Source organism: Passer domesticus, chromosome 2 (genome assembly GCF_036417665.1).
Source record: "Passer domesticus isolate bPasDom1 chromosome 2, bPasDom1.hap1, whole genome shotgun sequence".
Taxonomy (NCBI): Eukaryota; Metazoa; Chordata; class Aves; order Passeriformes; family Passeridae; genus Passer; species Passer domesticus.
Window position 1 is genome coordinate 107,962,370 of NC_087475.1, and position 14,231 is coordinate 107,976,600.

Genomic DNA, 14,231 nt, shown 5'->3' on the forward strand with positions numbered 1-14,231 from the left:
TTGTCTTGCTTAACAAATGCCCTGGAGTTTCTGTACCTATAGAATCATCAGAAAAGCAATGCCAGATTGTGTTACTTCAGTGGTGACAGTGGCACTGAGAAGCAGAGGTTAGGAATGAAAAGGCAGCAAGTGCCAGTGCAGCAGTGTTAAGCAGTGTCTATGCAACAGATAAACCCAAAACGTTTTCAGTCTATCCATGTTCATCCTGGTTTTGTGTCACAAATGCTATCACACAAAATGTGAACCTCCATGCTTGGCAACTGTTACTTCCTGTTGTTCTTTTACTTATAATGTGAGATGCTATTTCTTGCATCTGTAATTCACTCTTATGCTTATTCCACTTTGCAACCTGCATCATATTTTGGACTTTTTTCGTTTATTTATAACTCAATGATCTTTGTCGGTCACTTCCAGCTCAGAATATTTTGTGATATCTGTGAATCTATACATTACAAATTTCTAACAGGTTTCTCTTTTTCTGTGTACAGCAAATGAAAGCAATTAAACTTAGACCTCACAGTAACTGATTATTTCCATCACAGCCCTGCATCAAGTTCTTTGATGTAACTGAGGTCCAGATTGGCAGCATTAAAATGAATTTTTTTAACCTTAAATTGAAAGTAGTTGTCTTCTGCTTTAGCAGGCTATTTCTTTCATGTGTTTGAAGTGAGGCACTAGTGAATGAATCTCTGCTTTGCCTCTCCTGCAGACATTATTAAATCTTTTCTATCATAATAGCTGACAAAACATTTATAAAATAACAATTTAAGTACTCTCCACGTTGCCATGTGGAAATATTTCAGCATCAACCCAGTGGACAGCCTGGCTTATCTCCTATCTGTACCTTCTGTCACAGTATTATCAGAAAAGCAAGGCAAGCTATGAGAAGAGTTGCCCACGTGAGATACTTACAGCACAGCTCCCTCAACTCAGCTTGAGCATGCTTTAGGATTTGTCACTGAACAGATTTATTACTGCAGTTTACAGAAACTGGAGAGAATCAGTCCAGTCACCATGTGTGACCCTGGACCTCAACATCAGGGAATAATGGCTACCCTAGTTACTGGCTGTCATGGCTATTGGACATACTATTACTATTAGTTCTAGCATGTGTCCTAAGTATGTCACTAGGCTGCTTTTGACCCAAGCACAAAGCTATTAGACATACACAAGACAACACATTTTTTAGGGTGACAGTGAAAGCAACCAAAAAAAGTCCATTTTTTTCTGAGGTACCATGAGGCTTTTAACATAATTTCAGTCACCAAATTCTGTTTTGGTTCTTTAATAGGCAGACATCAATGCACATTCTTGAATTTTGTCTTACAGCTTACTGCATCAATGTTCTCTGAATGTGTTACATCAGACACCTGTGTTGGTCATGCTGACTTCCAGGTTTTTTCATGCTTATGGCCAACTCTACATTTGTGGCTCCTAAAAAGCTGAGCCAGTGTCAATAATGCACAATGGAGTAACAGTTGCATCAATAATCCATAATAACTAGCAGAACAAATGCAGGCCCACATCAGGAACAGTATTTTCCTTGTTAAGATATAGTTTGAGAGTAACTCCTTACAAAAACCTTGTGTCCATTCCAGTCTGTTATGTCTGGTTGCATAGAGAGCAATTAGTACATTAATAGAGCCGAAGAGGACTACCTACTCAATTGAGTTAAAGCACTCTTAAACAAGTGCATTTCAGATTCCTAGCTGAATCCTCATGCCCAGCTAACCTCTTTCTGAAAGTTCCTAAAATTTAAGTTCCTCTCTTGAAACCATCCATCCTCAGATCCTACAACTTGTTAATTTATTTGGTTGAGGAAGACAGATTCCTTGAGCTCATACACGAAATTTGACTCTGAAAAGTAGGAGCAATGTAACCACTCAAATTTAAACATCATCTGAACTCACTTATGCAAATAGACTACAGTGACTCTGAGGATGGAGCCTTCCAACCCCCTACTATGAGCAGGAATTCAGCTGTGACTGGGCTGCCATAAAACATACATTTTCTGAAAGTAATAGAATATAATACTCTAAAATAAAGTCTGTATGTTTTTGAGTTGTGAGAGTAATTTTATGGAAAGGAACACATTAGAATTAGTCATAGTGTAGAATAAACCCTACAGAAATTTGTAACAGGTTCCCTAGGGAGGGGTTCATGGCACCAAGCTTGTCAGAATTCAAGGAACATCTCAACAATGCTCTTAATCAGATGGTTTGTTTTTATGTAGCCCTCTAACGAGCAGGGAGTTGGAAAACTCTTATCAGTCCCTTTCAACTTTATTAGAAGATCTTTTTATTATGCTACCCAAGATTTTTAATTAAGTTGTATTTTAAATCTCACATTTTATCCATCTGGTACAGTTTCAGAGAGTTTCTGTACAGCTCAGTAAAGTATCTTTGCTCTATATCTTACCTTGTAATGATCTTGTTCTGCAGTGGAAGAAGGAAATAATATGCTGACAAGTGGTGTGATGCACAGCTCTCTGGAGTCACACCACGCAGAGTGATAACTACCCAGTCTCACCACGTAATTAGAAGGAACTTGCAGTCTCCATTGATAAAAAGACTTTTTGGGATTCATCAGAGTTAAAGTCCTGTTGTTACTTGGCTTGGCATACAGGTCAAAGGATATTGCTACAAAATAGAATGCAGATCAGTATGGAGAAACTGCTAGATTGAAAGATAAGTTCTTGGATAAGATTTCAGACAAGGTAGAAACAATCATCTACCCACATTTCTTGACTCCTCTATTCCCTTTTTTGCTCTTACGTTTACTGCTCTGTTTCCTTTTCCCTATCAGACTGCATCACCTTCTCCTGCTCTCGCAAATTTTAAAAGTGAAGCATTGAATTGGAGGTAAAATTAAAAAGAAAAAGGAAAATGTAGAAAGAAGAGAGTTTGAATAAAGTAAAATAAAATAAAACCCACTCTCCTATTTCCTTCAAGACAAGTAATTTGTCCATAATCCTGAAACCTTATTACGTAGAAAATATTGACCTTAGCCTAAGGCACACAGCCTCATCCGTCTAGCTGCATTTTTAAATCTTAAAACTGCCAAGGTTCTTCCTAGCTTTAAATGTACTATTTCCAAGGGAAATAAAAAATGGCTACCCCAAGTCGTTTCCTCATTCCCAGCTGCTTCTGTATAAATATTTACAAAATATTTCTCTACTTATGTGGAAACTTACATAATTTTGGATTGTGTTTGCTTGCAGGATGAACTTGTATGATGTTGGATCATTGAGGTCATTTGTATAAGTCAAATTAGGAATTTCTACACTTCCACTGATATAAATAAAGGAAAAAGCTAGAGCTGAGAAAAAAGAAAAAAAAGGATAAAAAAATTAGCACGCCTAATATTGTTACAGAGCAAGACGCTGGCAGAAGTATGTCCTTGTCCTTGGCATCTGCAGGTATTAGCTCTTAAGACAAACATGCAGTAATAACTAGAGCATTGAGTCAGTTCCACTGGCAGAGTAGTGCCCAACAGGAAAGAAAAGGAAGGAGATAAAGGTTTAGGCAGGCATTTCCACTAGGAAGATTACATTGTTAAGTTTCTGGGTTTTTTTTTCAGTACTCTCCTCTTGAAGAGGCATGGCTTTAATGGCTATGTGTTGACATTTGGGAAAGTACATAAACAATTTAGGTACCCATTCTGTTTTTAAAGAAAGTAAAGAGAAAATAGACAAATAATTTGTATAGGTACCTGCAAAAGATAACGCTTAATACCAATAATGACAGTATTCACGAGCAGTGACACAAAATAATTAGCGATAAAATGCACATGTTCAATATTCTTGTGCACCTACTCACTGCTAATTACTGTGTATTTTGCTGCTTTAGCAAAGACATTAATGAGAAGGGAAAGTCAGTAGTAGCACACATTACGTGCTCAGCTGCTTAGTGCAGAGCTTTTCACAGAGTGAAACATCCATCCCACCTAGTCCACGCTGGGGAGTAACACTCACAGACTGAGTAGTGCAGAACTAGCACGAGTGCTGTAACTGTCAAAGAAACTGTAGGTAATATTCCTAGAAGACATCTCCTCCACGAACACAAGTTCATCCACTTGAAGAAACAATACTTTTGGCACAAACCTTCTTGGTAGGATGGGCTGTAGCAAACATGCAGACTTTCCTAGAGAAAGACCATGGATGGTATCAGTTAGTACAGAAAAAGAAGAGCTATTGTATCATATTTTGGTGTATTTACTCTCTAATTTTAAAGAGGTTAAAATTGAGATAAAATCTTTCATGTTTTCAGCTACGTCACACATGAAGCCCTCATCTCTCTTGGCTATTTCCTTTTTGTAAGCATCTCAATCTGGGAAAGGGTGGCAGGTAGGGGAATTTTTATCACTTTAGTTAAAAGCAATTTACGAAGAACAGGGGTCAGTGGACACAGGAGTAGACAGTGATAATTTATTTACTATGTTCCTACAGCAAAGCTCAGCTGGGGGTTCTTACCTGCCCTACAGCTGTTCAGCATCTGGAGCTGGAATGCTGTACACAGAAATCCGGCCGGAGGGAAAAGCCTGCAGTGTGATGCTGTGACAAATGCCTTTTGACAAAGCCAGCAACAACCCCCTAAATGAACCCCATTTCTTAAACAGAATAGCTGCTCTCCCCACTGCACACACTGGGCTTCTTTTATTTCACCGTTGCCATACTGCTTGAATCAGGAGCCAGCTGATCTGCAGTCAGAGAAGGTGGGCAGGAAAAGTTATCATCACTCTAACTCTTTGTTTATGTGACTAAGGCTAAGTGGGATATGTATCCCATCATTTGAAAATAGATCACTTCTTTCAGAAATACAGGACCAGGGAAATAATTTATGACACAATAAAAAGGACATGCAACCAATTTACAGATAAAAGGTTCCAGGGCAATATAAATGAGGAAACTTCTAATAAACACCCTGGGGAATTCATAGAAATATCTGTAAGAGAGGAGAAATGCTCAGTTCTACATGTCACCTTAGTTTTCCAGCTTCAAGATGGTACCACAGAATAAATGTGGTAAATAAATTGCAAACCAATTTATGTTCACATTTCCTGTTTGAAAGGAAAAGTAGCTTTAAGTCAACAAACCATCAGGTTCAGCATATTCTGCATACAAAATAAGAAAATCAAGGATGTTTGTGGGGAAATAACACATTTGATACATTTTGAAAGAGAGAGAGAGAGAGCAAAAAGAACAGAATCTAGAAAAGCAAAAGGAGATGAAGAAATCTCAGCCCCAGAAAATAATACAAAGGGAACAAACAAATCTGAACAGTTCACACAGAGATTGCAAAAGGGATTAATTGGAATGCAATCTTCACAGCTCAGAAATTCAAACTACAGCTGTAGACAGATGGCTTTGTTCAAGTCCTCTATTTTTCAACAGCCTGTCTCTGCGACACGTACAGAACCTGCTGACTGACACTTTGCTCCTTCCTTCATGGAAAAGACCAAAAAAAACTCCAGAAAAAGGCCTAGAGGAAACAAACCCACTTTTGCATAAATATTATATCAAGACGTTTTAGAAACACTGGGTTTATTTCATCAAGAACAAGATCATTGCAATAACATGCATCACCATGTTTATTCATCTTGATAAGGTTGCCTGAAGATTGAGAATTCAAATTCTTAGGTGGATGAACTTGAAAATAAAGAAATGAAATCAGGAAATAAAAGTTAGTAGCTCCAAATTATACAGTCAATTAAAATGAAAGCAGGAGAAGGAATAAGCATGCGACAAATCACTTATAGCAGCAGAATTTTTGATCTTCAAAAATTAGGGCCCTATGGATTTGAAAGAATTGAGTTAACTTTTTTAAAGTGTCTCCTCTCCCTTTCTCCTTGTCAGCTGCCCTTGGTGGAAGAGGTAGCGAAAGTAGTATTTGCCAGAGTGCAAACAGTTCACTGCTTCTTCACTGTTACTTCTGTATTGGCTGCACACATCTCAGAAGAAATGATGAGTAAGCCTCAAGCTCTGTTTACGCAATCAATTGTATCTTCAGCTTCCTGAGCACACCTGCACTCAGTTGGTGCCTTGAACATGGAGTTTATTGTTGCACCTCCCCCCATGTCTGCATGGAACAACCACCACAAAGAACAGCATCCTCCTTTTTCACCAAAGCTCAAAACTCTGGTATTTATTACCCCCATATGTGAGTTCCAGAATCAGCAACAGACATGCAAAAAAAAAAAAAAATCCACCAGTGAACAATTTCTCCAAATATAGTTTTAATGAAGATATCCAGGACATGTTTTATTCCAAGAAAATAGTTTTCAAGTTACAAGACTGAAGGCACATATCTGTGTATCCATGGTGCAAAATTTGACACTCTTGTGTAGACACCTGGGAAATTTGGTCTTCCACATCCATAACCCCAGCTCACAATGCCAGTCAAAAACCATTTTCCATCTCCATTGCTTTGACATGACAGTGGTCCACCAGAATCACCCTAAAAATAATGTATTAAGTTATATGTGTTTACAACATGAATTATGGAAACTGGGGAAAAATACACAGGAGATATTTTGCATAATTCCAGTGATTATATTTTCATATTCACATAGTTCAAACAATTGATAGGGTTTTTTCAAGTAGATGGCATTGCCCAGTTTTACCAAGGTTCGCTCTTTCACAAGAGAGAAGGTAATTCTCATTCTTTAAAGACACTAATAAAGATATTACTTTTCATGGACTACATTTGACATTCACTTTTTCCCCCTAAACTTACACTTACAGCTAAACCCCAAAACTGCTACTTAACATGTATCTACTTTCACAGGTTACACACTAAAACTCAAAAAATAGTAAGCTTTAAAATTTATTTTAAATAAAATAAGATAAATGCAATAAAGTATTTAATAATTGTATGACATTTCAAATTAAAGATAAATGGGAACCGATGGAATCCCTTAATTGTTTTGTGTTGGGGTTTTTCTTGATTTTTTTTTTAAGAAGGAAAAAGAGCCTAAGGATTGTCCTCTAGTATTGTAAAATTGGGCAACCCCTCGACAGGGGAAGAATGATGTGCATCTGACTCCATGATATCAGAAGGCTAATTAATTACTTTATTATACTGTACTATATTAAAGGGATACATACTATACTATATCATACTTACTATTAACTTCTACTAACTGCTACTCCTGAAAACTCGTGACTCTCTGCCTGAGAGTCCTGACCCACATACATGGATCCAACTGGTCACCTCGGGTAAACAATCTCCAGAATATATTCCACTTGTGCACAAACAGGAACAGCAAATAAGATAAGAATTGTTTTGATCATCCTTTTCTCTGCTTCTCCAGGAAAAAAACCTGTGAGAAAATTATGTCTCTCTCTGTTCAGAGAATGTGAATGCCACATGCTGGTAGATACTAGCATATAATGTTTAGGGGCCCATAATATCTTTGTAATTAGAGCAGTTAAAATGAAGTCTGTTCTAGACTTCAAAATTTATTACAGGATCTCATAATGCTGTAATACAGGACAAAGCAAATAGGAGGTTTCCTTTACAGGGTGTTCTTTTAGAAATACATTGGCAGAGCATCAGGTATAAAATAATTTTTGCCACCATTTGGGCAAAATTCCTTGGACCAAGCTGATATTTCCCTGTAAGGCTCTGCTGTACACAAAGCATGTCTGAGAAAGACATCCAGTAGCAAAGCAAATTTTACCAAAATAGTGCGTGCAAGAAACAACTTCTAAAAGCAAAAGGTGCATTTGGAAAAATTCAGATGTTTTGCCAGAGAAGTGCCTTCTTTCTAGACAAATATTTTCTTAGAGCTAGAAAATTGTTTTGCCTTCACTTTATGGGTTGTTAGGATAAGCAGGTTGGAAGGGAACTCTTCCAAGGTGCTAAGGTGCCACCTACTCCTCAAAGTAGGATTACATCGAATTGCCTCAAAAAAGGTTAAGAATTTAGAAGAGTTTTTTTTTCCTTTCATGACAAATAAGATTTCACATTTAGAGAGTAAAATTTGCAAGTTTTTTCCTTCATTCCTAGAGCAAAAGTAGAACACCAGCACTTTTCACAAAAGAGGAATACCACAATTTGATTAGCTCTAACAACTGCCAGACAGACACAGATCATTTGCCTCTACAAAAAAGCAGCCAAAATGATATAGCCCTGGCTACATCTTGAGCAGCCATAAACAAATTCTCCAGTTATTGAAAACAATACTTAATATCAATGGCCTTGCTAACCTCTAAAAAACATCTGGAGCATTATACTCCCTCAGCCATTGTAGGCGCATCATTTTTATGTAGATCAGTGAAAGCTAGAACATCTTGAAGATTCCAGATCTCCATCATAAAAAACTGGTTTTATTATTATTTCAGCAGTAAATGTACTACTCTTTTAGCAGTAAATAGGTATGGCTTATATAAATTCAGTGTAATACAATATGGCATATAAGATCTGTAATGTTAAGTGTCTTATAGATATATACAGGGTATCTATAGGGTTTTACTACTTTTCACTAGAAGTAAATTCAGTACTTTACATTTATTATCTTTCAGTTTTCCAGATCAGAAATATCTTACATTTGCAAATTTAGGCCTAATTGTCTGCATCTCATCATACAGTCTTGTAGTTCCAAATTGGAGGGGAGGGATCCTGAAAAGACACAAGCTACTTTCTCAGTTTTTTTCTTCAGCTGAGAGCCTATTATGCTGAAAATTGCCTGATTTCAATTTGTTATTGGGACTTGCAATTTGATTGGCTCTTGATCTGCAACTGAAATTTAGTGAATGTTACTCATGCACATAAAGCAGCAGAACTCTGAAATCACCCATGGAAGAGATTTGCTGACAGACAATTCTTATCTTGTTCTTTTTCAGAACTGAAACATATTGACCACAAAGTGGTCTGCCAGTCAACTTTACACCTCCTCATGAAGCAATGAAAGACCAGATAAGCTCTTTGCAAAGTTTGCTGAGGTACATACTTTACACCCGTCTCTTTTCCCAGTCAATAGCCCAGCACAAAACATCCTAGCTGTGATAATCCCGTATGTGGAATGACATAATGTCTGGTCAATAATTTCTACCTCTGCTTTCTGAAGAACTGCCGAACCTTCATCATCTGGAAAACAAATTCAGAGTAGGGTGATTCAACAGAGCTTAGCATTTTATTCATCTATTGAAATATAAAACAAGAAGTCTTCAGAAAATATCCACAGATACTTTTGACCATTGAGTTATTCCAGATTCAAAACAAATAACTGCAACAGAGCAGAAAGCCTCTTCAAACTATCAGACAATTGTTTAATGTGGTCTGGGTACTTCAGACACACCAAATACAATGGCATAATCACTAGGATTTGCCAAAAAGCTTTTTCTTTGTTGTTTTTTTTTTTTTTTGTGTTTTTTTTTTTTGTGGTTTTTTTTTTTTCCCAAAATGTCTCAAGACTTCTTCATTTGCTCTCATTTTATTTCAAAAATGAAACAGAATTTTACCAAGATATTTAGATTGTCACATGATAGATTTGCAGTGAGGGCAGCATATCTGAAGGAGCCAAATTCAAGATTAAGATTATGAGTCAGTTTCAGAATGCAAATTCTCACAGCATAAAGAACCAATTTCCACATTTGCTTCTTTCTGTCTGAAAGATTTGGTGAAACGCCTCTTTTTTGTAAGATATATACTTTAACAATAACAGAATTAACCTAAAGTTTCCCCTCCTTTCCATGCAGCAGACCCAATCTCATCACCAGGTGATCCTTTCAAAATCTGGTTATAGCCAAAAAGCCCTCACCCACATATTCAAATATGCATGCACTGGTTTACATAATGAAACTTTATTTTAGGATTTGATAAAGCTAGTATGTAATAAAGTATACTTTGAAATTAAAAGACTGATTTGGCACTTGTATTACAGAAGTTGAAAAAGGGAATAGAGGGAAAGAGGAAAAAAATACACCCTCCCTGGTTTGGTTATTTTTTTTTTGGTTGGTATTTTTTGTTTTGTTTTGTTTTTGTTTTGTTTTTTGGGTTTTTTTGAGGCATTACATTTATCTCTCAAATAACTACCTTCTTAATTTTATATATGATTAATCAGCAGCCCAAAGAGAGAAACCACACCATATGTCCCACACCTCAAAGGGGAACAGAGGAGAAAGACAACCCTGTGATATTTTGGTGTAAGTGTAGCTCCCTACACTAACAACACAACATGGAAGACATTCAGATCCATGGGACCAGAAGCAAATTTCCTGAGTGTGTGAAGGTATGTGCACACCGCCCCGGCTGTGAAGGCTCCTGGGAACAAAATCAGCTCAATGGAACGGATAAAACTCACCGGCTTCCTGCTTTTGGCCCCAACCTGTTATCCAGCACTTGTCCCCACGGCGGGCTTTGTGGGAGGAGGGAGGCAGGCAGATGGGCTGTATGAGGCGGCCCACGGTGTCCGGCCAGGGCGTGCTCAGCTGCAGCAGCGCGATGTCGTAGTCGTAGTTCCTGCTGTTGTAGTACTCGTGCACCACGATGCGCCGCACCGCAGACACGAACGTAGCACGGCCCTGCAGCTGCATGCCCAGGTGGGCACGCCAGGCTCTGGGGTCAGCCAGCCTGGGCGGGACCAAACAAAAGTTGTGTCTTAAAAAAGTGCCTCAAAACACCCACTAACAGCAGGGCTGGGAAAAGCAGAGCACAGCACCTCCATGCAATTCAAATTCTGGAGCCTAAAGCCACTTGTGGCTTCTGGCCACGTTTGGAACAGATATAGAGGGAAGACTGCTTACTTGCTGCCTTGAAAGCAGTGGGCTGCAGACACAAGCCATTCTTTCGATATCACTGATGCTCCACAGTAAGCAGCTCCCACAAAATGGAGGCTGACCTGCCAGGGCCATTCACCTTCCTCAGTGTTTGAGCCGCCCACAATCCGAGAGATGAGGTTGCTGACCTTGCTACTGCCACAACCTGTGAGAGACATATCAGGTGATAATCCCCATCTCCACTACTTTCCTTTAATGAAGGGGCTTCCCACACATGGCATGAAAGAATATTGCACTTTGAAATATTTTGAAATCTATTTAATTCCCCTGTTATAATAACAAAATTCTCTCTTTGGCTACTCTATCAATTAAATCAGAGATGACTCCATAAAAAGGCACCAGTCTGGAAATTTTACTAAGTCCCTTTTCTAGCTTTGCTACAGAAATTACCCCAAATATTTCTTGTGTCAGAAATGTCAAATGATCCATTGATTTAATAAGCTTCACAATGAATATATACAAATAGGCAAAACCTCATCTCTTTTTAATACTGCCAACCCTGACCTGAAAAGAGATCAACCGGAAAGAAGTTCAATGTCATCAAAACACTTCTTGCCAAAACAGTGGGAATGATACAAGAAAAATGTATGTGGAAATTGGACATTTATTTGACAAACAAGGTGGTACAATTGTTATTTTGTTTGGAAATGACTGATTGACAATGTATGGTACTAACAGGTGAAGGAATAATGTCTCATCAGCACAAAAATCTGAACTCTTAATTTGAAAAGCAAGGAAGAAAGACCCTTCTGTAGAGCCTCCTGTCCATCCCTGGTGCTTGCACATTGGCTCTGGAGTTTTAGTCCCACAGTCCCACACACAGGTGTTAATATTTCTGGATCCTTTCCTGAACACATCCAGAAAGTCAAATGCAGCTATAATGTTTCCAAATAAAAATAGGCATATGGCTATTCTCTTAAGACAACCTACTGGATCCAAGGTAAGTGCTGACAGGTTTGTTATACAGGCAGCATGCCAGACACAGATGCAGGCCAGACAAAATCCTGTAATGGTTTGGTTTGGAAAGGGAGTTTAAAGATGATCTAGTTGCAACCCCCCCTACGATAGGCAGGGACACCTTCCCACTAAACCAGATTGCTCAGGGTTCTATCCACCCTGGCCTTGAACAATTTGAGGATGAGGCTTCTCTGAGCAACCTCTGCCAGGGCCTCACCACCCTCACAGCGGAGAATTTCTTCCTCATATCTAATTTAAATCTACCCATTTTTATTATAAAGCCATTCCTCCTTGTTCTGACTTTACATGTCCTTGTGAAAAGTCCCTCTCCTGTTCTCCTGTAGGCCCCTTTAGGTACTGGAAGGTGCCAAGAGCCTTCTTCCTAAAGCTGTCTCTTCTCCAGGCTAAACAACCCCAGCTGTCTCAGCCTGTCTTCATAGGAGAGGTGCTCCAGCCCATGGATATCTTCACAAACTTCCTTTCGACTTGTTCCAACACATCCATGTTATGTAATATACTTGAGACCATTCAGTTTAAGCAACTAATCCTAACCCCACTTTTATTGCTATTGCAGTGACAATCATTTGTTTGCTTTACATCAAAACAAACTTAAAAGGTTGTACAGACGTTACTTTAGGAGGATTTAAGAGTAGAACCTGACTTGATACTATGAAGTATTGGGGTCTTCACCCTCTGGAAGAGTCAGAGAAGTGAAAAGTTTGTGGTTTTTTTCTCATTGCAGCTGTATCACTCCAGAAGTCCAAATACAGTTCACCTTCAATGAGTGCTTGGCATTGTTGCAGACAACAAAAGTCGCTGCCTCCCCAGCTAACCAAGTTTACTCTGTAATTAACCCTGCTGCCCTAATCCTCAGCACAGCTGAAATAAGCAGTACAGCTTCCTAAGGCTCCCCATAACTCTACGCCCACCCTCCCACAGGAACTTGGCAAGTTCTGAACCAGATCTGAGGTAAACTGATAGGTGATCATTACCCAACCATCGCAGAGAGAATGCAACAAAAATTCAGTACCTGCAGCCCAACTTGCACCCACTCCAAAAGAAGGAAGAAATAAAGGTCTTTATTGTGTAAAAAGTTCAAAGTTCAAAAAGATGAATATTTGAAAGGAACTTACTGCAGCTGCTTTCATCACTTCCATCAACACAGTCCACAGTCCCATCACACCTTGCATATTGTTTCCTAATGCAAATATTATTCCTGCACTTGAATGTGTGGTTGGTGCAGGGAATACCTGAAATAGTTGTGAGAAAAAAACCCCAAAACAACCATTGGCTCAGCTTAACATACAAAGACATGTCTGCACAGACAGAAGATGTACATATATTAATAGATAGGAAGTAATATGACAAAAAAAACCCCACTTTGGTGGGGATGGCTTAACCTCTAAACAGAATAAACTATTCAAATAGAACTGCATCTGTACTTGGGTGTGCATTTACTTGGCCAAGTCCAAACAAAGATTTATTCCCTTCCTTTCCCACAGCACTAACACATACAGATATAATAGTGAAAATTAGATGTAGAGTGTAAGGATAGCAAGAGAAAACCTCTAGTACTCTGGACAGGAGCTCTCCTTTGTATTTCAGTATTAAATGTGAAATGAAAGATTGCAGTGAAAGCAGCCTTATTAACTGTATCCAGTAAAACAGCAACTCCCAAAACTCAGCATTTTCCTGTTTCCCTGTGCCTTGCAATAAATGCACTCAAACCCAATCCAATTTCTCAATGCACAGAAGTATCCTGTAATCATTTAAACAGACTTTCTTGTGGGAGGGGTCAAAAAGTTTTCTTTTAAAAATTTACTTGCAGCACTTTTCAGTTGTGCTCCCTTTCATATGTCACAGCATCGATTTACTCTAAAAACTTCAAGAAAGTTCTGATTCAAAACTTTCATTTGCCTAATGCCAAATTTACAGCTTCTGCTAACCTTATAACCCTAAAAACTACGACAGAGAAATCGTCATTTAGTAGAAATGACAGACATAATTTTAATAATTATTTTACAGATGGTAAAATGGATCCAGGAATTAATTTGCACAAATTATGCTGTAAGGAGATAAATCTCAGATTCAATTTTAAATCCCTAGATCCCCATCATGCACCTGAAGTATTTAATTCTTCTGTCAGTATTTTGCAGAAACAGATGTTCATGAGCTTATTAAAAAGAAATAGTTAAAAATCTGTAACAGCTTGTTTCTAAGTGTATCAGAAGAATTAAATGGAATTTTATAGCCCAACTGAGATTTGACAGTGCCTCTTAACCTTTTAAATGCAGCATCCAGAATTCAAGTCAGGAATAGACAGATGACAAAAGAGAGGAAAAAAGTTATTCAGGAGAGCAGCCTTACTGTGGGTGCAGTTCTGCTCATCTTTTCCATCCTCACAATCACTTACTCCATTGCAGGCAAGCAAGTTGTCCTGTATTGCAAAGCTGGAGTTACAGTTCCACTCAGGGACAACTTTAAAAATATAAAC

The 14,231-nt window shown here is 38.3% G+C and overlaps 1 protein-coding gene across 2 annotated transcripts in view; it reads right to left on the minus strand.

The window, feature by feature from the left end:
- Positions 1-4,012: 4,012 nt before the first annotated feature.
- Positions 4,013-14,231, minus strand: part of TMPRSS7 (transmembrane serine protease 7) — a 36,247-nt gene continuing 26,028 nt past the window's right edge. The window contains exons 14-20 of one of the 2 annotated variants that reach the window (XM_064410495.1): positions 14,105-14,215; positions 12,871-12,987; positions 10,748-10,925; positions 10,306-10,574; positions 9,055-9,089; positions 4,472-6,455; positions 4,013-4,142 (exon numbers count right to left, since the gene is read on the minus strand). In XM_064410495.1, the coding sequence (XP_064266565.1) occupies positions 6,285-6,455; positions 9,055-9,089; positions 10,306-10,574; positions 10,748-10,925; positions 12,871-12,987; positions 14,105-14,215 (881 nt within the window). In that variant the 3' untranslated portion in view covers positions 4,013-4,142; positions 4,472-6,284. Of the gene's footprint in view, positions 4,143-4,173; positions 6,456-8,952; positions 9,090-10,305; positions 10,575-10,747; positions 10,926-12,870; positions 12,988-14,104; positions 14,216-14,231 lie in introns of those variants that run through there. The other variant, XM_064410494.1, reaches the window with a different exon arrangement.